The following is a 27673-nucleotide window of genomic DNA, read 5'->3' as shown; positions in this document are numbered from 1 at the left end:
TACAGTATAACACAATACAGCTTGCAAAACACAGTTAAAAATTGCCAAGTAGAGAGCAAGTGACTGTATGCAGTCATATTTTATCAAAGGGCATTCTGGAAAAACCACCACTAGGAAGTCCCTGCAGTTCAATGGACGCCTCACTTCAATAATATTCCTGAGTACAGACTTAAGCATCCTTCTGCTAAAAAGTCTTGAAAGTATTTGGTGAAGAATAACAAGGTTAGAGGAGTTCAGAGAAAAACTTGCATGTGAGCATCTCTCACTTCGTTCGTCTTTTTCCCCAATCTTACACGCTGAATTCAGTCCTAATAAAACAAATCGCGTTATAAAAAAAGATGCAAACGCTGCCGTTTCCTGAACTTGAAAGAATTCAAGGAAGTATTAGTGATTAGAAACAGCAAAAGAACAAGCCAGGATTTACAAACTATAAACCTACCTGTTAAAAAAAAAAAAAAGGAGGAAAGAAAAAACCCTAAAAACCCTCTAATGTATTTCTTCTTAAAGGCTCCTCTCAACTCCATGTGCCAAGTTGAGAACCTATTTATAAGCCCCCTAAAAAACAGTATTATAATGGAAATATGAGCAAATTCAAGTGCAAAGGCAGTGCCATAATGAAAGCTTTACTGTATCTTGGATCAATCTGTCACTCTGCAATTCAGATAGGAACCTGACCCCTCCCCTTTCTGCACAGAGACACGGGGGGGGGGGGGGGGGGGGGGGGGGTATAAAGAGCCTGTAGAGTAAGTAGAGTAAAGCCCATTCCAACTACTAGACTTCAGTGAGAAGGGGGATAAGAAAAGTAATTTTTCTCCCATCTTCCACCACAACCAAGGCTGAGGATTGACAAGCAAATTGACGCACTGCTCAGAGGGCAAAAGATAAATGTTTGATGAATTGGCCATTGCTGGAGGAGTGATGGGCTTCATATGTGCATGATGGACTAGCTGCCGTTCAATTCAGATTGCCTGCCAAGATAAGAAAACATAATGAATGGACCAAGCACAGCCTGTGCCATAACAAAGTATAATCTGACTAGTTTTAATAAACTTAATAAAAAAGATGAAGCAGAGAGAGGCAAGGGGATTGGCCTTTGTGACCAGCTATAAGAGGTGAGAACGACTAATAGACTGCTCAAGCATGATAATGGAGAACTGTTAACGGACGTAACACTGAATCCCTCGACATTAAAAAATCTCTTTAGAACAACCTCAAATCACAGGGATCTACATATGTGTGTACCACAAACACTGTACTCCTTGTTACACAGCGTGTAACTGCCATTCATTTATTATTTCCTTCTGCTACCTACCCTGCTTTGTCTCCCTACCCTCCTTTATCTCCTCTGCACAGTGTCTTCGTCTGTACCCAGACTCACACCACACACCCAGTTTTACCAACAACTCCTCAGAATCAAAAGCACCCTGTAATTGTGACCCAACAGAATTCAGGCTCGATTACCAACAGAAAGGATTTGGCTGCCCAACTATATCGCTAACTTTGACTCCCAGTGGAGAAACATCTTTTACCATCAGAAGTGATCACGCTTGGTGTAATTTTTTTTTTTTTCTTTTGCAAGCTACATTTTCACCAAATCGGAGAAATTTGCCAGTACAGTTATAGCAAAAAAAAAAAAAAACAACCAACAATCCAAAACCTTTCTAGCACGGACAAGTGGCCAGCAACAGTCCTTTTGGTCTGAGATTTGCTATGTTGGACACTGTTCCCCATCTGTACCCATACCCTCCGAGTTCTGACCTTTTGCAACACCAATCAGCACTATGAAAAGACACTAAAAACAAAAGAAAACTCATACAGTGTTTTACTGTATATGGTTATATATAACAGCGTAAAGTCTGGTAATCACCGCCGTTTTCACGGTGAGTAGCATATACACACAGGGCCATTTTTCCTTTCTCATTAGTTTGCTACGTGAGTGACAGTGGCTCACTTTCTGAAGCTAACCAGACATTGAGACCTGAATCTGTGACTGAAAATGCTAAAGTCGTCAACAAGACAAAAACCAGCCCTGACTTTTAAAGCAGCGGGATTAGACCAACAATCTATTTCTTTGTTAAGAATCAAAGGGCAAGAACACACCCTTGTGTGTGTATGTAACACACAGGACTTGGCCAGGCAGAACTGTTTTTTGTTTTAGGTAGGGAAAAAAAAAAGCCATACAAGGAAGCAGAGGATTGTAGAAAGATCCCCTCGACTGCGGGCAGCCAGAGAACACATTATACAGAGCAAAATCATTGTTACGCGTGTTGGTTTTCTTGTTTTTACTTTTTTCCTTTGATGATGAAAAATACATAAGGAAACATAAAATAGTCTACATGGGTAAGTATTCAGATTATCACTCCCTCGATGTCAGTTGTGTAGCCTGCATCATATTTTAAACAGAAATGATTATATGCAAGACAGATGTCTAGTTTTCAGCATAAATTTTATCCAACTGCAAAAGGAAAGTAACTCATTATCAAGCAGCTCAGTAAGGCTCCCACTACTGAAGAAAATAAAGTTTTACGACGAGAGGGTCTCTCCTCTCTCTCTCTCTCCCTGTGAGTGAGAAAGTGAGTGCAAGAATAAGACAGAAAGAGAAGGCTCAGGAGTGCTGGGTGAATTATAGACTGCCTCTCAAGATTCACAGCTCTTCGTGGTAGGAGGTTAATATTCTCACATGTCATTAGGTCTGCTGGCTCTACTGATGGCTCATTGAATCAGGCAGCAAATTATTTCCTCATGCTGCAGAGGACACCACACTTCAAAGGGAAGGAGCCGGGGTCAAGACGGCTCTCCAGTTCGATTAATGAGTTGGGATCAGCAGAGGTTGCCTGTAGGTAAGAATGTGACTGAAGCTTTTGACAAAGCTGACTTTTTGAACAGGACTTGACCCAGGCCCCTTACTCCCCTCCCCACCAAATTTTATTTCCAACATTTGCCTCTGACTGACCTGCTCAGGCCTGTTGGGATAGTTTTAACCTCTTCAGTCTTTGTTACCAGACACAGGAGCTGTCTGCCTATATTTGACATGTCTCTCCCTAAAGGCCATATTGGCTTATCCAGGCTCATCAGAATACTTCAGAACCGCACAGCAAAATAAGACAGAGTAGATGCATTTCAAATTTTTAATTTTCTCATGAAATTTGTTGAGAAGGGGGAAGAAGGAGAAGACGACTAAAAGATACTTCAGCTTTCAATAATACTAAGGAAGATTTCTAAATGCTGTTAAATGCAGATAAGAACAACACAAAGATTATTAGGAGCATACGACTTACGTATTAAAAAGATGGAAAAGTCGAAAATGTATGTTCCTGCTTACACGGATTTGCTGACTAAGAATATTCCTAGCAAACAATGCATTATGTAAAATATTCCTCTATAAAGTTTTTATTTTTATTGTATTGCCATGCTAGCAAGAGATTAGAGACAATTAAAACTTCACAGCCACTGCATTCCTCTCTTTCTAAACGCTCAATGGCATCCTCAGTTTGGTGTCTCTGAAATATTTTAATGCATATTTAAATAGATTTAATAAAGTGCTGAAGTGAGATTCATTGCGTTAATGTTTTTTGATGGGATCTACTTAAAATGCACACTTTCTCAAACAGGAGTAACTGAATCAACACGTAAGCCACTGTTTGTAACCTTCCAAAAATCACCTACCTTCTGATTATTGAAACGAGAGTTTTGTCAATTACATCAATAAAATTGTTCACTCAGGCTTCCAAATCTGTTATCTCTTTAAAAATTTTGTTCAGGAATATTTTACACTCTTAGTTTTCCAAAGCAAGGAGCTAGGTTGTCCTTTAATAATTATTTTAATCACAGGGCAACTTCTACCATCCTCTTCCTAAACATTTCGCTCATCACCAGCATGCTTAATGCTCAAGCACTTGTTACATACTAAGTTCAGAGTCTACTTTAAAAAGAAAGTTTAAGGTAAAATATCAGCGCAGAAATGTCAAAGGATGGGCAAAAAGGTGACTGTTCGAGCTTTGCAGGTTTAAGCTTTACGTTAGCACAAGTGCCTGAAACAGAAAGCTCCATATCTAGATTGGAAATCAGAACGCTTTTCTTTTCAGATGGATTAAGCAAACAGCAGTTCTTATAGACCTTAAAACAAAAGCTAGGACATTGGTTCCTTAAGAAGATGAGATCACTTGGGTGCCTTAATAACAATTTGGGAAACATAATTTTTAGTGTATAGTTAAAAATCTTTTAATGATCTCCAAGTGTAAGACAAATCATCTTCTTTACTCTTCAATGTTTCTTTTTGTACTCAAACCATTATTTGTAAGAGATTTCCTTACTGTTACTAGCATTTAAGCCCCAAAAGCTAGTAAACAGATTATTAGATCTATTAAACTCAGGATAAAAGCGCGCAAGATCTGTGCATGACTTAGCCAAACAAGAACAATTAGAATCCTTTTGAGGAGACTACCTAATTACTAAACAGCACATCTTCCACATGGATGTGCTTTACTCTCGGATACAAGTATACACAACAGACAAATTTTTCTCTTACTTAGGTCTGCACAGTCTCCAGTGAATTGTAGCTTCTGCAAGTGGAAGCTTGCAACACGAGCAAAGCTGTAAGAGGGGAAACACTTTTTCATAGACTTGTTTAAACAAAGTAACTGTGTTACTGGGTCTGTCATCAGTGTTAACATTACATCCTGTTCCATCTCTTTCTAGAAAGCCAGCAGCATACCAGAGCTCCCTTGTGAAATGTATGTATGTCTTGTGTGTAACACTTAGCAGGAAGCTATGAATCCCGCACAGAAGGACAAGCCCGGCTGGAGCGGGCTGTAACTGGCCAGAGGACATAGCTGTGCTCAGGGCAAGCAGGAGCCACTCGATCGATACAAAACAGAGAACCACCAACAGTTTCCACACACGATCGTCAAAGCTGGTTTCTGGCAGCACCAGATGAGAGCTGATGGCAGGACTGAGAAGATGCATTGCTGAGGCACCTGGGCCCAAAGCGGTACCTGCTGGAATCCTTCCCAGAAGTCCTAGAGAAAATGGATTCAGTAAATGGAAAGGTGACCTGCTAAGTATATGCAAAGACCAAGTTTTGTATTCAACCTTGTTTCTATCCCTAAAACTAAAAATCTTCGGCTGAGTCTTACTAAATAGAACTTTGTTTTGCTTTCAAACATATCTAGTATTTGAGGGGAAGGTAGTATCCACTACCACGGTACAGTGTTTCTAGAGAGGTAACATATCTAAACAAAGACCAAAAATAACACAAAGTCCTGTACCTAACTCCAGACGAATTAGAAGGGCCAGCTGCAATGAGTACTGGTTTATACCAACTTGGATAGAGTCCATCTGGGGAACTGTCAGGGCAATTACGGAGTTTGGGAAGCAACTTGCAAACTCATAAATCACTCCCGCAAAGAGCAGAAAGCAGGGAAACACCCCATGACTTTTGGGAATCGTTACCACACATCACACTCAGTCAAACACTGTTGCATGCTAACTGCTCAGGACTAACTTGTTGCACAACTTTTTTGTTTTACTGGGCCTTACGGTAATCCTGCAAAGATTTATATATGAGAGTTCAAATTCAGAGATAAGCATGTGCTTGTATCTTTTTGATTTTTGATAATGCTTTAATATAATTTGTCCATTAAATCTGTTTGGTCAAATTGAGGGGTTTTGCATTTCAATTAAACTGTTGCAACATGCATTAATTGTTTACATAAGTAAACAATCAATGCACGGTCAAAACAAAGTTCTTATTTACTTTAATGTTCATTCTCATTTTTATTTTGGTTGTTTTTCCCATTGCTCATATTATGCAAAATAATGAGTAATATTAACACATTAAAACAGCAGCAGAAGAATAAAGTATTTAATAGTGAAAAACATTTGATCAAAACAAGAGTTTAGAATTCAGCCTCTAAAATTACAAAGATTATCACACTCTGAAATGTGAGCAAACCAATTTTCCTATAAATGTACAGGGCAGACAACAAACACACCCCTTTCAGTTCATACATAATAAAAAAATAAAGGAAGATGCACAGATGCACACCACAAATGCTGGATAGTATCCTCCTTTCAGTATCTTCCATTTCTACATAGCAAATATATTTAAAACTGAACCATACAAAACACTGGCAGGGAAAGACAGCAGATAAGAATCCTACAGTTCAAGAGGATGGACTAGAGAATCTGCAACAGGCTTTTTTGTGCTGGGTTTTTCCCCCCTTCAATCCCTAAAATGAGTAAGATTGTCTAAAATCTGACTGTGAAAGTATCGTCCAGCTTAAATCCCACCTTCAAAGGACACCCACGTGTAGATTTCATAGGCAAGGGATGAGGAAGAAGACGATGATGAACAATTACCAAAACACATATTACATCAACACATTCTTAGTTTGTCCCTGTGCCTATGCACGTTCAAATGCTCTTCACGCCAGACAGCAACACAGAAAGCCCTAGGATCACGCTAGAGTTAGGGACCACTCTAGCATCTCCTGGAGCACCAGGTAACCCCGTAGCACCCTGGGTCCTTCTGAGCAGCTTCACAGGGACAGTCACCCACCGCGGCCCATGCCGGGGAGCTCCAACAGGAAGGAGTCAACCTGAAAATACAAGCTTGTGTTATTCCCCTACACTGCCCTGGAAAGAGGCTCAGGCCCCAGTTCAGTTGTTTTTCCATACCCAAGCAAGAGATTCAATACAAGCCTCTCCACAGCATGCGTAAAGGCAATAGGTATTCCACAGGTTAGGAAAAGGCAAGCAAAAGGAAGACAACACTCAACTATGACATCAGGGGTTTTTTTCATGTTTTACTGCCATACCATCCATACAAAGCCTACTGAGGGACCAAAAGACTTCACTCAAAACAATATTATTTAAAAATCCACACTGTAAGGTGTAACCCAGACTAGAGTCCTGATTATTTGTGTTGCCACTGCCTCCAGATTTTTAGACACGTTACCTCTCAAAATAAAAACACAATCAGCTGCAACTTACCATGCTTGTATCCTTAGAGCGTAAACAACACAACCTTTTATACAAGTCCAATTAATAAAAACCTCAAACCCTACCACTTCATGGAGTATGGAGAACACCTGACTGCACGAGTTGAATTGTAAACCCAACGCTACTTCAAGATGCATCCACCTCCGCCTCGACACAGTGGCTGGGCCTTGCTGTGCGGAGGTGCTGGAGATTCCCGGACAGAAATTTATCCATTTGAAGTCTATGTTGCAGCCAACAGACTCTCTTCAGCCTAAGCCATACGCTCACTTATTTGTCCCTAGAGGAGTTTGATGACAATTAGATTTCTGAAGGGCACATAATCTGCTCGAGCCACAAAAATAGAGATCTGATTTACCTCACACATAGTCACTTGAACCCACCCAGTATTTCGAAAGAAAATGGAGAAGTGAAGCACCACAGCCAGCATCCCTATGAACTACTCCTTGCTGATACAATTAGGCAGTTTGTTTAAAAAAATAAGAAGAAACCAACCAAACAAATAAATAAAAGACAGAAGGCTCGCTCGTGGCGTTGCCGAATTTCCGCGCGCCTCCACAGCAGCCACCGGTCACCCGCTGCCAGCCCCTCCCCGTTTCCAGAGGCCACATCAAAGCAGCTTTGCTGCCTCACCGCCTTCTACGGAGCAGCTTCAGCCACTTAGGGGAAAAAATGGCTAAATAAAGGCTTGGACTTCAAACATTAAAAGAAATAAATTGACAGCATTTTGTCTGGAAACCTTGTCTTGTCCTTACTGAAGGCTAAAATAAACTTAATTTTTGTTAAAATTAAAGCGAAAATTAAATCATCTTATTATGTAATTGGAACTAGGCCTCAGGCGCTAGCAGTAAAGAAGGGATTAAGGCCTCCACCACCTGGGTTGTCATTCTCATGGGCCCCATTACCACCCCCTTATTCGTTTTTATAGCCAACAGATTAAAATGCGAGCGCCACAATCTTTGATCTTTCACTTGCTGACACAAATCCTTTCAAGCCTCCAACGTTTTCTGCTGAGGTAATTAGTACTAATTAAAAGGTTTCCAACAGCCTTTGCTCTACTTTTTCTCTCCAAAGAAATTGCTTTTACAAGCGCCTTCCATCTTTGAAATGTATGCATCGTTCACTTTCTTCTTTATCTGACTCCCAGAGATCAAGTAGATTAGTGACTCCATTATTCCCCAAGACAAAGGCAAACAACAGGTTCTTACTATCTCCCTGACCTGTTGAGGTGCAGGGTTTATATTCAGAAACAAGTGCCTCTGCTTGTATTAAAAGACAGTCCAATTACGCCCCAACAGACACAATGCGGGGTTCCTGCGTTTCAGAATGGACAGCATTTAAAGACGCGGTGTTTCCTCCAAAGACAGCGAGGCAACCGTTCACTAATCAAACTGACAAGTTGTAGGACTAATAATAGGTCTTGCTTTGTTTTCTTTTCTTCTTGTGTGTTTGTGTATCAGGCAAGATACAAACAATTTCTTTCTCTTACCCCCTTCTCCCACCCCTTCCTCTCCTTTCCCCTTTCTTCTCAAATTTTAATAACTGATTCACATTTGCTACTAAAAAAAAAAAGGTTTAGGAAGTACTGCCTTGAAAGACTTTGAAAGCAACAGAAAGTCCTGTCTGAAGAAGTTTTTGTTACTATAATTAAATAATGTGTCCTGTTACAGGCAAACCGATGGCTGGAAAAATAATTACTGAGATGAAAATGCTGTTTTATAGTATGTCTGAAGCACTAACGAAAGTCTGAGATTAAAAAAATTAAAAGCTGCAGCAAAAAGGAACAATACTTTGCATTGAGAAACGGCTGCGTTTCGAATTTACAGGTTTTCAAATGATTTTTCAATCGACATGGGCACTATATGGATCATTTTTCTTTATGAAAACCTGGAAGCTTTATGCCTGCTGTGATAAAAATAAATTACACTTCATGCAGCAAAAGTGCTATTCAAGAAAGAGGACAGTTCTCAAGCTCTTAAAGTTCTCGCTTTCTATTGAAAATGACAGCAGCGCTCTCTCATGCTGTAGTATCTCCGGCACAATAGATCAGAAATCACACACAGAGCCACACGAGGCTATCTAACTTATCATTACACGCACAGGGGTCTATTCTCCTCTCGCAACGCAAGCCCAGGGCTCCTGCTGGCACTAATGAGAGCTGCACGTGCGGATCAAGGACGGAAACAAACCGACAGAGCATCAACTTCGCTAACCTGAACCAAGTTAGAAAAGTTTTAAATGGCCGGGAAGGAAAGTCAATAAGCTGTCTCCTAATCGTACCAGCTCTTCTACTTTACTTTCACAACTATTCTACTATGGTAGTAATTTCTTTTCGTGCAGCTTTCCTCAGGAGGGTCTAAAAGCACTACAATCTCATCAATTCAGCTATATTATGCCCTGTGAAGTAAGTTCTAGCTGACATATCTTGGCCAAGGTCATATGGAAATTATATGGCAAGTCCAGAAATTGCACTTTTCAGTGTCCTAGTAGTTCCCTGTTCTAACCAGCAGGCCATACTCCTCCTCTACGCGTGCATGATAACCAACCATCCTAGAACCAGGAGACTAGATTAGCCTTTCGGAAATGTGAAAAAAGTTTTTTCACAAATAAAAGTCTTTCAAATAACTTGTTATAGATTCAAAATGCTAGATGAAGAAAGGAAAATCAAAACAATGGTCTGTGAATCACCTAATGTAATGGCTGCAGTCTCCTCACCCGCTTAGTGCATGGTCACCATTGCCTCAAAATGTTGGGTAATCTCTGCAAAACCAACCCGAGTCAAGACAACACCACACCTCGGCTCTTGGCATGCACAAGAAAAATGGATCATATGGAATCCTCAGCCAAACCTGGGCAGCTGTTTAAGCTGTGCAAAAACACACTTACACTGTCTCTTCCATCAGAGTATCCTTTAGAAAGAGCACAGTTATTTCTACACTCAGTATAATGTTTCTCAGGTACAGGTTTCCACGTTTACCGAAAGTTAAATTCTAAGATTCCCATTAAATCCAGAATTACGAAGTCTGAAATTTATAAGAAGTTGGAATTTGGACCATAGCATGAAAGAAAATACAATCTAATGAAAAAGAGGTGAATGTATACGTACATATATATGCATCCTTCCTATCCCAGGTCAGCATTTTACATCATTGAAGAGAAGGTGATATTAGTGTAATCTGAGAGCAGGAACCTGCCATATTCTCACCTATTACTAAAATAGCCTGTGACTTTAAGGCAAAATCAACATTAACAACATGCTCTCTAAAGAGTCTTTGGATCTTTCACCTTATGAAGTCAGAACTCTATGAGGAAAGAGATTTTATTAAAAATCAAACACACAAACAAAAAATCAAACTTATTTCAGGGAAAAGGCAGTTGCTGAGAAGAGGGCTATATGGAAAGGGAGCACCTGAGATATAAAATCCATAGCAAATATCTCTCACTAGAACAGAGCCATTCTCACGGACAAAGCTGAAGTATCCCCCCAATGTGAAAAATAATTAGACCGGCTTCAAAATTATAAGCTCCCAAAGGATTATGTCACTTCTTTCATTTGCATTTTTCTTCTTTATTCTTGGTTTTGCTTGTACAAACTGCTTTCATGTTCACCAGAGATACCTTCTTTTCAATTATCAGCCAAAACTGCCTCCTGAGCAAAAAATTAGAGATGAAACTTCAGGGAAAAGAAAATCCATAATCATGAAGCTCACAATAAAATGACACACTGGCTGCACGGTAGGCAAAGTTAACGTACATATTACAGCAAAAGAAGGAAAACGAGTGTCGCGTTTAATGCTTCAGAGACTGTGCAAATGAAGCGCTCTCAATATTTACCAAGGAGATCAAAAAAAGAAAATCAAAATATCTGATAGGCTTCTTGGTGAGCAAAATTTGCTTGGCTACCTTACAAGCTTTTTAGCTACCTTGGGATCTAAACCAATCCCCGGTTATCAGAACAGCAGAGAAAAGGGACAAAGACAGTCCCTGTCTTCCCTGGGTATTCAGTTGTGGCTCTTTCCAGACTGCAAACAGTTGCTGTGGCCTTCGGGTTTCATTATTCATCTACTATGGGATGCAAGGACCACAAGCAGCAGGCCTTTTAACGTCTGGGAGGAAAGGAGGAAAAGCCCTCCCACAAAAGGGATATCGGACCAGTTTTTGGTACTCCTATAAAATCTTTAGTATTTATTGAAGGTGGGGGGTGGTGAAGGGGGAATACATTACATACACTCTGCCATAGTCTTTCCCCTTCTTCGCCCCGAAGCCCAAAGGGTAAAAACACATTAATAACCTTCAAATCTGCCCTGCCACCTCAGTACAGTGTGCGTGTGATAAAAAAAAACAGTAAAGAAACATTTCAATTTGAAGTTTCCAACGGGTAATTATAAACAAGAAGAGAAAAATATTTTTGAAATTATGAAAAATACCTTGACAGTGACTCCCTTAGACTCACATTTAGCCCTTGAAAAATATTCTGCCAAAGGGGAAAAGATGAAGAGTGGAGAGAAGAGGCAGCAGTCTGTCATAATTGATGACACCGCAATGCAAGCTGAAGTCAGGACTGAATATTTACAAAACTCATTCAGGGCGAGATTTTTAAAAGGGGGGGGAAGAAGCCAACAAGCAGCCACAGATGGACCCAACCTTTTGAAAACATAGTGGGACTACAACAGGCAAGATTAATGCACCATGGTCAATATAACCACATCACACATACAAAATAATTCATGGGTCTCTTTCATAATTCATATGGTACGAGTTCCAATACAAAATGAAAAGGCTGGAAGAAATAAATTTCTCTGTAGGAATCTGTAAGGCTTTGTTTGGATATATGTTATTTGAACTCATTTTAGAATGACACAGTTGAGCTTGGGTGCCTTTGGCCGTAACAGGACTTCAATGCTAGAAATTTTCACTCCAAATTATTAGTTTAAACCAAGCTCAGACCACTAATTTAACATTACAGTGTCACAATAATTAAGCCAACCTGAATCTAGACTGCCACATTCTTATATTCCTATTCTTTGCTTTTACTGTTTGGCCTCACCTCCTCCTGCCTCCAGCTACACACTGACTCTCGCGCAATCCCATGGTGAAGCAGTTCAGGGATACGATCCAGTGAAACCCGAGCTGGAAGGGAAGGCAGGAAGCAGAACTGCAGCGAGTTAAACTGCCCAAAGTGGTTACGGGAGACTATTTGATGGACAAAGTGAACGTATTTTTTGTAGCCTTGGTCCAGCTGCCAGTGAGGAGGTTCATTTGAAGCAAATACACCTGGCAGTTTACCATCAGACAGGTTCAAAATCAACCTGGAGACTAAACTTGCCCAGTTATTAGCAGTGATGTGTCCAAGGTCAGGGCAGAGGTACGCACCAGTAAAGAAAAGCAATTCTGTTCCCTGTTCCACACAAATCCAGGAGCTCATCTTCAAGAGCCGTCGGTCCAGCACTTTTCACCAATGCTGAATTCACACTTCATTTAAACAAATACAACTAACCCTACTCCCAAAGAAAGCGTGATATATCTGTCTCACTACCAGCAGTACAAGCTGGGCACAGATGTACGTGAGGTAACAAGCCATCTCCACGTGAATTGATCTAGCACTTCTAAAATGGATAGGAATTGCAAAGGCTACAAGAGTAGACAAGGTTTGGACTAGCACTACACAGGCATCAAAAATCATACCACATGTATTATGTAGAGAGTCTGAAAAACTCACAATTTAGGAATGCAGCTAGTCTCCATATTTACCATGTGTTCTGACTACAGGGCAAATTTGTAGTCCCAGATATTTATACACAACGGACAAAACCTGTTTCAATTATTAAACAAACAGTTTAATCTATTCCTCCTATTGCTAACAAAATCCAACTTCCGATGTCACAAAACCATAGAATTTTTCTTCCGCAAATGTTAGGTCTAAACTGCCTGGGGAAAACCACTCTGCATGTTCTTCGTACTCATTATTTGCAAAAAGAAAGGCAGGTACAAACATAGAGCAATAAAGCATAGAAATGAATATGAAATATGTGCTTTTTAGTCCTGAGAGCTAACAGCTTTTTGGCAAGGCAATTCACGAGAAAGCCCAGTCACCCAGATTTTAACGCGCTTTGTATTTCTAATTCCCCTGTTAATTCAGCCTGCTCTAAAACACAAGTTTTAAGCAACCAGAACCCTGGAAAAACTTCTATCCAGGCCATCAGATTCCTTAGCTCTGCTGTAGAGCACATCCAAAAGTGTACAACAAGCAGTTGTCCCTGCGTCATAGCTGCCATTTCACGAAAAATAATCCCAATTAAATTAAAATAAATTCAAACATTGCTTCTCCACCTGACTGGAAAGGTATACTATCCTGCAAAGAGACACTATATTTCAGGCTTTCCAACAACTTCCAATGGAAGAAAGGAGAGGAAATTCGCCCTACGCTGCAAGGTTATATCCCAAGTCTGGCAGGAAGAAAAATGTGAAAAAATTAAAACTTTTTTGACTATTAAAAGGGATAAGAACAGCCCAGATTAAAGTAGCCGGGAAGCTAAAGGAAAGGTAATTTCTGCTAAGCATTTCATTTAATTTTTGTTTGCAGATATCTAAGCTGTGATATGATTTCCTCCTCTCAATTTCAAAATGGAACATATGTAAAAATAAATTAGCTATGCATTGCTATTTTTTCAATGCTATAAACTCTTTGCACCAATATTTTAATGGCCAGACTCACTAATAAACTGGGTGGAGCTGTGTCAAATGTTTCATTATTTTCCTACTGATGTTTCTATCCCAGATTTATTGTTGTTCAAAATACAATTTCACATATGTCCAAGAACACGTGAGTACTATTTAAAAGGAATAAAAAGAAAGTAAAATTTCAATTATTGATGCATACTGGTGGTCTTAAAAATGACAGATGACATGTGGGGGGTTTTTTTAGAAGATTTCAGTTAATGACAGGCATTTTTAATTTAAAGAATGAGCACAAACAAAACCTGACTAATAAGAATATGCAGAAATGCCAAATCCACAAAATCAATGCCACAGCTAGTACTAAGATATGTACGAATTCTAGAATAAGAATCTTTGCATACTCTTTTCATGTAAATTCATTATGACAGACGTACAACAAGAAGATACTGCAAATGCAAGATATTCATACAAAAATGTTGCAGTAACTATATTTGAGCTTGAAAAAGGAGCTAGTAAGCTTTTCAGTCCATGAACAGAATTACGCTCTGGATGAAACCAGTATGATTGCATGAGAGGTTTGCTTTTGGGTGCATGCACCGCCATAAACCCGTTCTGGGCCCCAAGGAATGGACATTCTGTAACGCTTCAGTTATGTGAATTTTACTGTCATTCACTTTCAATTCTACAAGGATTTTCTTTAATCCCTTGTTCTTGATCAAGACAATGATTTGTCAGAATTCTAACGTCTTAGCGCTGCCCTGTCTTGGCCACCTTAGGTAAGAAAGTGCCAGGGGTTTTTCCTGACGCGGTTTATTTGTATTCCATAACTAAACCAAGGAAGTATTCACAGCACCGCAGGCATCCCAGACTCTGCTTCCCAGCCGCAGGTAGAGTCTCCTTAGTAAATCACCACCAGGAGCCGGCACTGTCTAGTAGATGGCAGAACAAATACTCATGGATTATACTTTCATATTATGTTTGAAAAGACTAGAAGAATAGTAGTAAAGCATATTTATTCAGTGTTTTAAGACACCTTCAAATGATCTGATGCAACAGACGTTTTCTTCTGAAAAATAAAAAAGAATGAGATAATGCGTTTCAAGGTCAATTGAAGCAAGGGTGCATCAGGAAAAGAAGTGTTTAAACCACAGCAGATTTAACAGCTTAACCAATAAAGCTACTCTAGCCTTCAGTCAATGGGAATCAAAACAATGATTTCAAACTATTTTATTCAATCCACAAGCAGGATTACCAGGTGATAAAGCTTTTCCCTTCTTTTCTTTACTAAAGAAGCAAGCATCTCTCCTATTTTTAAGGATTTCTTTCAACAATCTATGTACTCTTTTCACGATCACAGCCACAAGGACACAGACATGCTTTAAAGTTTGCAGGTGTATGTCCTTGTATTTATTACCACAGGGCTCAAATATTTACATGCATGCTCACTGGAAAACTGAAAATGCAAGGAATTTTAATACTATTACATTTACTACAGATTATTTTCAAGTGTGCATTAAGATGTCCGCCCCTAAGTATCTAAACAGCACTTTTTTTTTTCTCTTCCTCAAATGAGGCCATTCGCTAACATAATCAGAACACGGGTTGATAACCCAAAATACAACAAATTACTACATTCAGATTCTTTATGATCATTGGGGGTTTTCCTTAATAATCTGAAAAGTACCTATGTGAAATTTAAATCACCACATTCATTAGAAGTTTCTCTTTCTTCCCTATCCCTGCCTTCTTACCCTCTCCAGATACACGCTGACTTGCTGAAGTTGAAGAATTCTTAAAAATAATATTGCAGGTTTTAATAGCAATTAACATATTAAATATCAATGTACAAAGGGATGGTACAAAGCAATTCCGTAGTAAATTAGTCTGTAAATTGCCTTAATTGTTACGCCAGAAGATGTCCTCTACGTTTTGTCTTGGGAGAAAAGGATCTTTCTCTCTAAATGCCATTATGTGTCATCCTAGCTGAGCCTCCTGCCTAGCGGGGACATTGAAGTTGTACAGCAGGAGCCCCTTCTCAGGCTTTAAGAACTACAGTAAATCTTCAAACAATTTATCCAAACAAAGGCCAGTGTGTGGAGAGAAAAATACAAGGGAAGCAGATGAATAAGCAACATCAATTATGGGGGGGTTGACCTTTCTGCCCCACACCATGGCACAGATTTCACACCAAATCGCAGCAGATTGAAGTTGACATGCCTGGAGTGAAAACACTGGTCCTCACAATGTTTGCCACTCCACATTCACAAAGCTGTAGTAAGGAGAGGAGGGAGAAAATGAAGAGAAGAGGAGGGGTGTGCGAATGAAAAATCACGCATAATGGGCCTGAGTTTATTTTACAGAGAACAAAATGGCTCAATTTCAGCACTTAGACTGTCGAAATTGGCTAGTGTGAGATACGAGAGGTTCATCCAAAGGGACATTTGAATCAGGTGCCTTCGGTAAGATGACCTAGAAGAAAGGATGGGGAGAATAAAGGCACTTTTTAAAAACTTGTTAATGTTGTTAAAGATCATGCCACTTCACACATTTTTTTTATATCTATCTATATACACAGACATAGAATTTTTTTGTACCTAATCACAGCAGCTGACATTCACCTTCAAAACCAAAGTGACCAGGCTAAAAGTATTTTTCCAGCAGAAAAAAATACTGTCTCACGTTGCATTATTTTGCCACACTGAAAATCCACATCTGCCTACAGTTCTCATATCTAGATTTTGAAAGACTCGCACCCCGTCCCAGGAAAATATTGCCTTTACATCTAAGGAAAAGCCAGACTGACTAATGTGTACTTCGAACCACCTCAATTAAAATGCAGGTTTTGGCCTTTAGAACAGTCTATTTAAAGATTTCTTTTTCTAGATTGGCCATAGACAGATGATTATTAAATATTTATAAGTCTTTGAAAAGGATTGAGTGCTTTTGCTTTGTTTATTGTGTGGAGTTCCCCCTCCTCCTCCTTTCCCCCACTCCTTCTTTGAGGGATCTATGAGTGATCATTTTATTTGAATACTTCATCAGTTGGTTAGTGCAAAGACAGATCAGTCAACCCTACGCCAGACGTTTCACATCAATAGAATCCGTTAACACCGCTGCAATCATAGCTTAAGGTTTAATACGCAATCAGATCAACAGCTTTTGTCTCATTCCAGAGGACATTAATATACAAACTGTTACTATTTCACATTGATGGTAACTAAACACCAGTTCTGGTTCAGACTGAAAAGATTAAAAATAGATAAGCTCACAATAACATTTACATTGATCATAACCTTAGTTACTACTATTAAAAAATTTTCAACTGAGTATCAACCTACCAGCAAATTTTGCTGCTTAACGGTGAAACTTAGGTTTAAGGATTAACACTCATGATGTCAGATCTCAGAAATGTAAACATTTACTTACTGATGCTGATAGCATGCTGAATACGATTTTTCAGCTTGTGCACAAGTTTCACCGCTGCCAAGAAAGCTACCACCTTTTTCCCCAGGTATCACATCTGTAACATTCTTTCCAAAATTACTCAGACCTTAGACTTTATTCCAGCTGGATGAAAAAGAACTGTGAAAAAGAAGTCACAGCATATGTAAATCTGACACTATGCTTTCCCAAAAGTCTGCCAATAATTTCAGAATCAGGCTATGAAATTTCATAATACGACCACAGGTTTTAGATTGAGAGGTGATCTGGAAAGCACCGCAACCAGAATTTACAACAGTGGCAGCTACAAGGTAGGCAAGCTTGAAACTCTTGAGGGCATCACCAAAGTAAAGCTCTGATCTCCCACTCCCTGGTTTCCTTTCGACCAACACAGCCCTTGCATCTTTTTTAGGTTTGTGGTTTCGGTTGTGGGGTTTTTTTGGAGGGTAAGAATTAATTGAGGGAGGGGGGTTTATATTGTTTATGTCCATTGCTAAAACTATATTCTCGTTTTTCACCTTTGAGCATCGTTAAGGGTCTGACTCCTCTACTTGTTAAAAATCTTGAAAATGAGGAGTCCAGGTAATTCTGTTATTCTCTCTCATAATTCACAACAGCTCTGCATCCCTTTTGCTCCTTCCCTATCAATCCCACATATCATGCCAGCAGGTCTGCTGGTTGGCTGATATATTTAAACCACCTGAGTTCGCTGAGTTCTACCACGGCGACAAGCATCTCAAAACACATTGTAGCTCTCCAGCCCTTGCGAGCATGGTGAACCAAGGAGCTTCAGCCTCAAATTGTAACTTATAGGCTACAGTCACCAGGTCAGCCTTTCACAATTATCATGTAAACGGGACAAGACTAATCATCAGGAAAGACAAATTAAGGCAGACACCCTGTGCAAGATCAATCCCTGTTAGTCAGCCACCCAGCCAGAGGCGAATTTGACAGGAGCTCAGAGGAATCCTCAGCTCTGGAAAAAGCACCGAGGAGCGCGCATTGGCAAGAACGGAACGCAGGGACAACAACGAAGAAAGGAAGGAACGAGTGTTTAATCAAATGCTTGGAATTAGTTAATTCTCTTGCGGAGCCTATTCCCTAAGCATAATATGCTCATAAAAGCATAATACTTTAAGTTTAAAACTATTAGAATTGCTAAATCTGTCATGCCCCTAAAAAAGGGTAAGTAAATCCATCGTGCCCAGCAGACAGAACTCTGAGTCGGCTCACAAGGTTCCAGTGAAAACTTGGCAAAGCATGAAAGCCGCTTCCACAACCATATAACACTGTTTGAACCCCTGGCTTCCGATACTGTTTTTGTTACCTGATCAGATTAAAACCAGAGAGTTGGAGGGTCGAGGAGAGATTATTTTTGTTTCATGCAGAGCTCATGCCCTTTATTTTCCACTTTGCACCAGCACCTTAGAAAGCACTGTGCTAAGAAAAATGAAAGAATTAGTCAGTCTGAACTAATCCTCTCTAAGTCTGTTCTGTAAACAAAATAGTCCCAAATAGATGATTTTAGATAGGCAGCGTATCAGTATATTCACGCAGGTATCAATACATACCCAGAAAATACGCACACACGAGTACATATTCATGTGTGCATGCGTATATTAACATTTCTCTTACACAGATAAGGGACGTAGGTTTGGCAAAGCAGACTCTCTTCGCTACATCTACAGTCCATTATTTTTAAAGTTACTAGTTATTTGACAGAACTAATACTTATGCAAGGCGTAGTAGTAGAAACTGTCTTCATTTCTAAGATTTCACACGTTACCTAATTAATTCAAGGGGACTTACAGTTTTAGATAACATTCTTCCTTTTATCACTTGCCATCTAGCAGTTGGTATAATGTCAACACTTACCTCTTTTTTTCCAACCGAAATAATTTTTAAAACATTTTTATCCTAAAATGTTCGCCTCGATTTTTCAAAAATTATCTTAAAGATAAGAGATTTCTTTCCATTTCAGTCTCACAACAACGAGAATGTCAGCACAGCTTTTTTGACAGACAAATTATTGAATCAAAGAAAGAATATGCCATTAAGCCCACAGGTTAGGAAGTGTCAGGAATGGTTTAAAGAGATATCCCATTTATCTTCAAAACATGCACGGAATGTCACTAATGTGTGTTTATCATGTATAATCAGACAAAGAAAATATCGAAATAAAGTACTCCTGCATACAATAGAAGTCTCCTTCCATCTCTCAAGATATCAGTGCTATTCAAATAGAATAATAATGATGAAACCTCCTTTCTTGAAAATGGAAATCAAGTGAAATGTAGATAGAAATGATTTTTTTGTAGGTGATGTACATTTCTAAAGTGCATTAACAGGAAATCCAGAACTTTTTAGGTCAATTATATTGTCAGTATTGTCAGTGCCACTGAAATGAATACCTAAGCAGTGCATATTCTTGCTGGAACAGGGTTAGAGAAGAAATCTGTATTCGACTACTTAGAGAAGAGAAACTGCAGGCACACGCTTAAAGGCTTGCTTTGTTCCAATCTTATTTTTAATCAGTAAAAAAACGCATCCAAGAAACATATATATGTTTTAAAATCCACAGTCTCCAATGTTTTCCTCTTTAATTTTAGTTTTCCTTTCCGCATCTATTTCTTAAATCCTATTTTTTGGTAGCCAAGTGCATCACAAAACACTAAGTCACAACTTTCATGATCAGTTTTCCAAGACATGATATGACAGGTTCATAGAGTTAATTAATATATAGCCTTAGTATGAGAATAGTAGGCAAAGGTATTTTAAACATCTGAAAGGTATTGGAAATCAAAATGGTGATGACATGTTGATGGGATAGGAGGTTTTGCCAGGTGAGCTGAATAAATGCTTCAGTTGTACCCTTTGGAACATACTATTATTCTCCTGAACAAAAATTTTAAACAAAAGTATTCCTCTAGATTTGCAAGCTACGATCCCAGCAGTAGACAAAACGTACACCTGCTCTTTCCTCCATTCTCAATACTGTATTTGTGAACAAATATATTTTATTCCATGTAAAATTTTAAAGGGGTCATATAGAAGGCAAAGGGTTTTATGAGAGAGCCAAAAATAGGAGGAATCGGTTACGTAAAACACCAAAAGCTGAAAAAAACACTTGGCATCTTCTAGATACAGAACAGAAAAATCTCACAAGACATTCAAAAAGCAAGAGGCCTCAAAAAGACTCCGGATACTTCTTATGCCACCCTCCCACATGTCCCTTACGGATTCCAACAAACAGCTCTGGTCCCACTCTCTCTCCATTTATCTCATAAGTCAGACGCAGCTCGGTGGCCTCACCCGCTGATGACCTGCGTCTGCCACCACAGGGCTCGCTCTCAGGTCGGGACCTGTGTGCTTTCTACCGCAGCGCTGTGATCACCAAAGTCCTGAGAACAAGCACACTCTTTAGCTGCCAGGCAATATTTCTGCTCCTCCTTGACAAACACCCCAACATCCCGCTTATCGTGGGTCACACAACTCCGTGTACACACACGTTGTGGTCACTTACATAGTCTTGAGGTCCAGCATCTTCTCCATCACCTACTACTCTTGCTCAAAGAACAGAAAACCCTGAAGCAGGAAGGATATTCCCCAGAAGATAGAGAGCAGAGGTAGAGTGAGAGAAAGCCTGTCTGAAAGAGTAACAGCAGAAAGAGCAATCAAAACTTCTGAGCATGACAGTAAAAGAACTCCGCAAGTGAGAGACAGCAAGAGACAAAGACAAAGCAAAGGTGGACAAGGAGAGGGAGCACAATAAAGCTCTGTTAAGCCACACTTCATACCGCCTGCCGGGCTTTACGCCTTGATGAAGGCACCAGCCACAGACGTATTTTTACGCCTTGAGAAGTTCCAACACTGCACTTCAGAAAGATTTCAGAAAGAAACCCCCAGACGCCTTGCCTTACAACCACCATTCCGTGTTTGCCGAGGTATTCAGGCACACTTTGGAATAGCATTCAATTCCTGTTATTTGTACTGCTAGTTAAGGGTTTGGGGGGGGGGGGGGGGGGGTGTTGTTTCGTCGGGTTTGTTTTTTGTTTTGATTGTGGGTTTTTTTTCCTTTGGTAAGTTAGCCATGTCAATCTTTTAAGTGTATGCCCTCTCTTTCCCAGCTCAGCTCAAGCAGTGAAAGGAAAAAATAGCACAAGAGAAAAAAAAGGAGTGATCATGCAAAAGTTTAAGTGTGTTCGGGAGGAACTTGGCAGTAAAATAGAGGCCGTTTTGTTTCTCAACAGTGAATTTTAAATAGCTCTTAATTTCACCCTGGGTTTATTCACATACACTGCTGACAATTCTTTTGGTCAAAACAGGTCAAATCGCTCAAAAACCACCCTGTTTTCCCAAGACTTGAAAGATTGAATTATATTTCTCTCAGAATCATATGAAAAGTAATCACACTACAGAAAAAATATCCACTTAATGCATTCTTGTTCTTTTCTAAGACATATTTATACTCTGCATATGCACGCACACACTACTAATACATAGGGGGTTTGATTCTGTAAAAGGTGTCATTCTTGATAGCCAGAGAATATTTCGGGGGGAAATGGAGGGAGAGTTGGGGCTTTTTTCAGTAACAAAAAAATGTTTTTCCTGTGTTCTAAATCATGGTAGATTTATATTTTATCTCATTCACTTACAATATACAAAACCTATTTATTTTCTAACAACAAAACCTAAGTATGTTTCACTATAGTAATCATTTTGACCATAAATCTACACGGTGTGTCTTGCAAGCCCAAGTTCAGAACAGACAGGATATTAGTGTCAACAGCATTGCTGTTTCTGAGGTTCTGACACGTTTAGGTCAAGTTTTAGGATGTTGATCGTTGCAAAAAGAATACAATGCCTTGTTCCTGGACATCTCCGCTGAACCATGAATCTATATGTATAGGCGGGGGCTCTGTCTTCATGGGACAATTCGAACAATTTGCCCCAGGTGGATTGTTCCAAAAAGATGGGTGTTCAGTTTCTCTTATGTTTCCGTTTTCTTTACCAAGAAATTCAGTCAGACATGGCAGCAGATCTTTAGACACGCATACTGCTACATATCAACACAGGCCAGGACACTTCCCTAATGAATGACCAGCACCAAAAATTTAAAGCGTTGTCTGCACCAAAACCTACAATGTTCGCACTCTTTCTAGTGTCGACCTTCCTTTACATACTAATCCCCATTTTCTCAACAGGAACTTCCTATTACAAGAAAAATTGTTTCTTTTGTTACTGAGGAGTCTGGCCGACTAAAACCTCAAGTGAAGTCAGTCTATCTGAGAGCTCATAAGACTGAAAGATTTGCCTAATATTAGGCAGTTGGTTTACAAGTCAGTTCCAACAAGATAAAACCACATTAAGTTCACAAACAAGGCGTCGCTCAAACATCTCATAATGAGTTTCAAAATTGCCTGTTGCCTCAAAACCTCAAGATTTAAGTTTGGAATTGAACGGAACTCTTTCCAAAGGCCACTGACTCACTCCACATTTTCCCGTGAAGATATTGCTCGATAGCTAAGTAAGTCTGCAGTCCCCTGCAATATACTAACAAAGGTGATGCTTCCAACATTGCATGATAAACTCCTGCTGTTAGAAGTTCTGCTGTAAATACTCACTGTCCCCAGTATTCCAAAAAACAGGGATGTAGATGAACATCCTACCTCCTGGAAAGTTGCAGGTTAAAAATAATATATATATATGGTTAAAAAAATTGAATACAGTAGAAAAGTAAATAAAAAATAAATCAAAAGAGCGGTGTAAGACAGCATTCAACTCTTTGCCTCTTGAAAATTTAAATGAATACTCCTTGAGAGCAAACTACAAAATGCTAACCTTGAAGTGTTGAGTGGCAGAAAGAATTATGGGTTATTGTACTGTCAAAATGCCAGACAGCTGTATGTTGAGTTACTGTGTTATTTAGACAATCAGAAACTTGGAAGCTAATGTGACATATTTTTTTCAGTGTGAAAGCTCCTGACATGCGTCATGATAATTTCTAAAGGGACAAAATGTTACATAAAAAACATAGTGCCTTTATGAAACTGCCTAACAGGTACAACACCATTGCAAGTAGAATTCACGTTAAATACTATAGATAAATAGGATTGATTCAGGACAGGACTAAAATTGTTATTACATTATTCGTTTCTTCTTTTGTTCTATGAATTTTACTGTTGTCCTATCTGGAGGTACTCTCCAAGAGCCAAGAATTATCTAGCCATTTACTTTATGTCTTGTCACTTCAATATGTTTCTAATGTTATGTCCGAAAACAGTCCCCATAACCCTTTCTTTGAATATTTCCTGAAGAGCAAACGGGTTGGTTGATCTGCTTTGGGACTGGCAAAACCCACTTCCTTTGTGAACCGACCTGGCTCAGAAAGGTCCAAAACCTTTCATGATTCATTTCTCCCATTCCACAAGACCCAATATTTTCTTTACCTAAAATGAGCTCAGTCTTAAACACAGGAATACTAAATGCTGATATTCCATTACTAGGTTAGATTGGCCTAATATTAACGGGTCAAAACCGCACGAGGATCATCACTCGCAGCTCACACAGTTCCCCAGGCTATCTTAAGCAACATTAAGGACATGCTTCAGAATAAGCTAGGCAGAAGTTAAGATTTCACATTAATTTGAATTTGGTTCAGACTCTGAAACAAGTTCCTTCGCCCTTTCCAAACACTCGTGTGTCAACAGCTGATTTTCTTATTGTTCACATAATCTTACCAACACCCTAAGTTTTCTTATTTTTTCTATTTCTTGATACCAATTACACTTCATACAAAACTGCATAAGCTAGTCACCCTTCAGCTCCCGCTTTTTTTTACTGCTGTTAAAAAGACAGAACTCTGTATCTACCTTTTCTAGACAGATGAATAGTTTTCATCCTATTTGTGCCCATTCTAACATAAAGCTATCATAACCTCTTCTTGCTCCATTCACGAGTTTTTCCACATCTCATACCAATTATCATCGCTGTTGTGTGAAGACTTTCCTGTTCTGTAGTATCCCTTTTGAAAAGCAAACAATTTATTTTACAATACCGTTAAATGTAAACTCATTCTTGTAGCAGCACAGGCCCCGACTGAACACACTGCTGTGCGAAGACTTACCAAACCTCTGAGCAGACTGGAGGGCCATGATGGCTAACCAGCTGTTCCCGAGTTGCACAAAACAACACTGAAGGGATAAGATGATGACCGGGTGTGTATTTGTAAGAATAATGAGGAGTAAGGAAACTATCTTTTACATCTGGCACAAGGGCAAATAAGACATGAATATCATTTTCAACCAGAGCACCCCAAGTTAGAGAAGGCTGAGAAACTGAAAAGGTTTAGAGAAGAATCACAAGAAAAGTTTATAGAAGGGTAGGTAGCATCTCTTATATCAAAAATCCAAAGGAGATCAATCTGTTTCAATACTAGTATCATAAAATAAAGGAGTGACTTGAAAGCAATTAGCAATTGTGTACAAAGAGTATGAAATTTCAGTGATGGGTTCTTCAACGCAACAAATGGTGTGACAAGATCGAATGCTTACAGAATGAAGCTGCCTGACCCCAGAATGGGAATAAGAAGCACATTTTTAACAGGACAGAGTTTGGAGCTGTCTTCCATGTTGGGTTTTTTGGGGGGTTATTTTGATCTTAAAGACAAAAAGACATACTGTATTTTACATAAGAATTAATTTTGGAATTAGTTTTATAATCTGGTATACTCAAAGTCAAACCGGTATTACAACTATCACATACTTTTGTAAATCTAGGCAAGGTGACCAGATTCAATACAGCTTTAAAGGTAAGGCCACTCCACTATAAAGTTTTAGTAGTCTTTTTTTATTCCATTCCTTCTACATAATTCACAATTTTCACATGAAGCAAAACTCAGGTCAATCTCCATAATTGGACGGTTATTTCTGAAGTGTCAGATGTGTGAACAGTACCATTTCTTTCAAACTAACGTGCATTATTTTCATCAACAATGGATTTCATGTGCTGTCATATTGCTTACACACCTATCCTAATTATACCTGGAAAAGGGTCATAACTAACCTAAAAACAATATCATTGGCAATAAACGTCATTATCTTGTCGCTTACCCTCACTGGTACAGAGCTACAGAACAGCGAGTTATCCTACCTCCAGTCTTTCAGAACAGTGAAAATTAGCCATTTATTTCAACCTTTTGCTTTATGGGATGTTGCCAGTTTTTGATCATGTCAGACGTTGCCTACTACACAATTAATACTTGAGAGAAGGGAGTTAGCAACCTCTTCTTCAAGACCTCTGCCAATATAAGACATTCACATAGGAAACACAAACAGCAAGGCAACAGCCACGTTTGAGAGTTGTCAAAAAATGAAGTGGCCTGAAACAGGTTCTTTTATGATCGCTTGTTCAGCTGTTCAGTGAATTTTATCAGAATATGCCGTACCTTGCAGCCCATTGTTCTCTTTCTATAGACGCACTTTGAGAGAACGTTTGTGACAGTAATGCATTAGATATTTCCGTTAGAAATGTTTTGGTCTTTTGTCATCACACTCAAAAAGAACAAAATCTTAAGCATTTATAGTGCAAGGTTAAATAACTTATTTAGCAGTGATACTCATGTTTTATACATCTTTCTGAACCATCAGCATACCACTTCACCTGACTGTTTCCTGATGCAATATGATATAATATCACTCCTATCCCACCTGCACCTCATGATCATCATTGTTGGTGCTCATTCTTTGGTACCAGAGTAGAAATATTTGTTTACTGTTCAAGCTCACAGTACATTAAGAAAAGTGGTTTTCCTTACTTTTTTTTTTTTTTTACATTAGAGATGGGAAGAGACCGTGTTAATTTCTGCAGATTCCTATTCATCAGCTCACTGGATGAAGACCCAAGGTTCTCTCATTCTTCAAAACAAAGCAGAGAACAAAGAGTAGCAGCAGTGCAAGGAATATGATCTATTCAAAACACCAATATGTTCATTTTAGTAGCAAGAGGAAAATTGTTTCTACTATATCTTTAAATGAATTTGCAATGTTAAAAGCTGTTTAAGTAAGAAAGATCTTGCAGAAATAAGATCAAAACTTGCTACGCTTAGGTATTTTTTATTTTATAGTTTAAACCTGACTACCAGCAAAAACAGAACTACCAAAAAGGATTTTTTTTTCTGTGAACCAAGAGAAGGAGTTTTTCTAATTTGCCTTACTAGAACATTGTACTCTTGACATTCAGAATTCTAAAGAAATGTGCAAACTTCATGAAGACTACAGTGTTACCACTAATATTCTCATTACAAGCAAGGTACACTCAGCACTTTTAAAATATATCAACAATAGCAGAAAAGTGCTACGTATTAACTTTAGTGCCATACAAATACATTGGAACTATATACAAAATAGTTGTGACAACAAAACCAAGGAATTCAGAAAAACGCAGGTCAACACTAATGAACAGGTTGCCTCCCTACAAGGCTTGAAAAATTAAAGGCTTGACTGATTAAAAATATTTCCTTGCATTGGATTCTTGTTAAGATAAGTCAGATGAAAAAAACACATATGGGTTTAGTAATTCAGACAGAATAGGGGAGATGGAATTTGCACAGTCTCTCTCCTCAGATGTGCTTAAGTTTAGGAAAAGTCATTCAAGATGATATTTCCCATATCACATTCAACTACAGACATGTAAATGAGAATATAACAACAACATTGTAATACCTTATCTGAGGTACCAAGAGAACGGGGCGGGTGGGGAGGGGAGAAAGCAAGCTATACTCCATCTAGTCCTAGGCATGTATTTAACCAGACAAAAAAAAAAAAAAAATACCATCACAGTTGCTTTAACAGCTATTAAACTGTAAACCAAAATGAGCGCTCAGCTCTTCCACAGATTGTTTTTTAAAACGCTGCAGTCAGATGCCCTAATTCCACAACGTCTCTGAAGGACCACCAGTAGAAACGGCAGCAGAAGGTTGGAAACTGGTGACTGTGTGGAATTTTAAACCTCACCAACCTCTCTGAGTGAAGAGGCAGAGATCTCAAGGCTGAAAGCTTGCCTGGGTCTTCTTTAATTCCAGACATATGCTTCTTGTCAATGAGATACGAGAAGAAGGGTGGACTTGATCAGCATTTATACCTGGTAGTTTCGTACCCCAGAAGTTATTGGACTACCATAAAAATGGTATTGAGAGCTGAGTCATATCTGAATTAAAGATAACATTTCTGCTAAAAGACATTTCAATTATGCCAGATCAGTTAAGGATTTTAAATGAGGAATGTCTCCTCTTCTTCCTTTTTTCCAGCTTATTAATTTTTATTTTTATTTGACAGTTAACCTAATGCTAAGATAATACTGTGTAACTTTAGTGCTTAAAATTGATATATAGCCATAGGGCATGCTTTGTGATGGATGGGCTCGGCTTTTATACGAAGAGCCATGGAATTTGATTACTATTGTTCATACTTAGCATTGATGATGAATATTTTCAAGATTAACATTTAATTGAATAAAACACTAGTAGAAAGTTATAAAAATAGAGAAAAGCCATTAC

General features: G+C 38.9%; 1 protein-coding gene across 4 annotated transcripts in view; it reads right to left on the bottom strand.

Moving 5' to 3' along the window:
- LRMDA (leucine rich melanocyte differentiation associated) overlaps window positions 1–27673 on the bottom strand; it is a 690069-nt gene that overhangs the window by 312453 nt on the left and 349943 nt on the right. The window contains exon 1 of one of the 4 annotated variants that reach the window (XM_075422919.1): window positions 20642–20817. The exons of the other annotated variants lie outside the window; for them this stretch is intronic. Within the exon in view, the coding sequence (XP_075279034.1) occupies window positions 20642–20670 (29 nt within the window). The 5' untranslated portion in view covers window positions 20671–20817. Of the gene's footprint in view, window positions 1–20641; window positions 20818–27673 lie in introns of those variants that run through there. 4 annotated transcript variants of the gene reach the window in all.

Source organism: Opisthocomus hoazin, chromosome 6, assembly GCF_030867145.1.
Source record: "Opisthocomus hoazin isolate bOpiHoa1 chromosome 6, bOpiHoa1.hap1, whole genome shotgun sequence".
Classification (NCBI taxonomy): Eukaryota; Metazoa; Chordata; class Aves; order Opisthocomiformes; family Opisthocomidae; genus Opisthocomus; species Opisthocomus hoazin.
The sequence above is the reverse complement of the archived record's forward strand: the minus strand, read 5'-3'. Positions and strand labels throughout refer to the sequence as shown.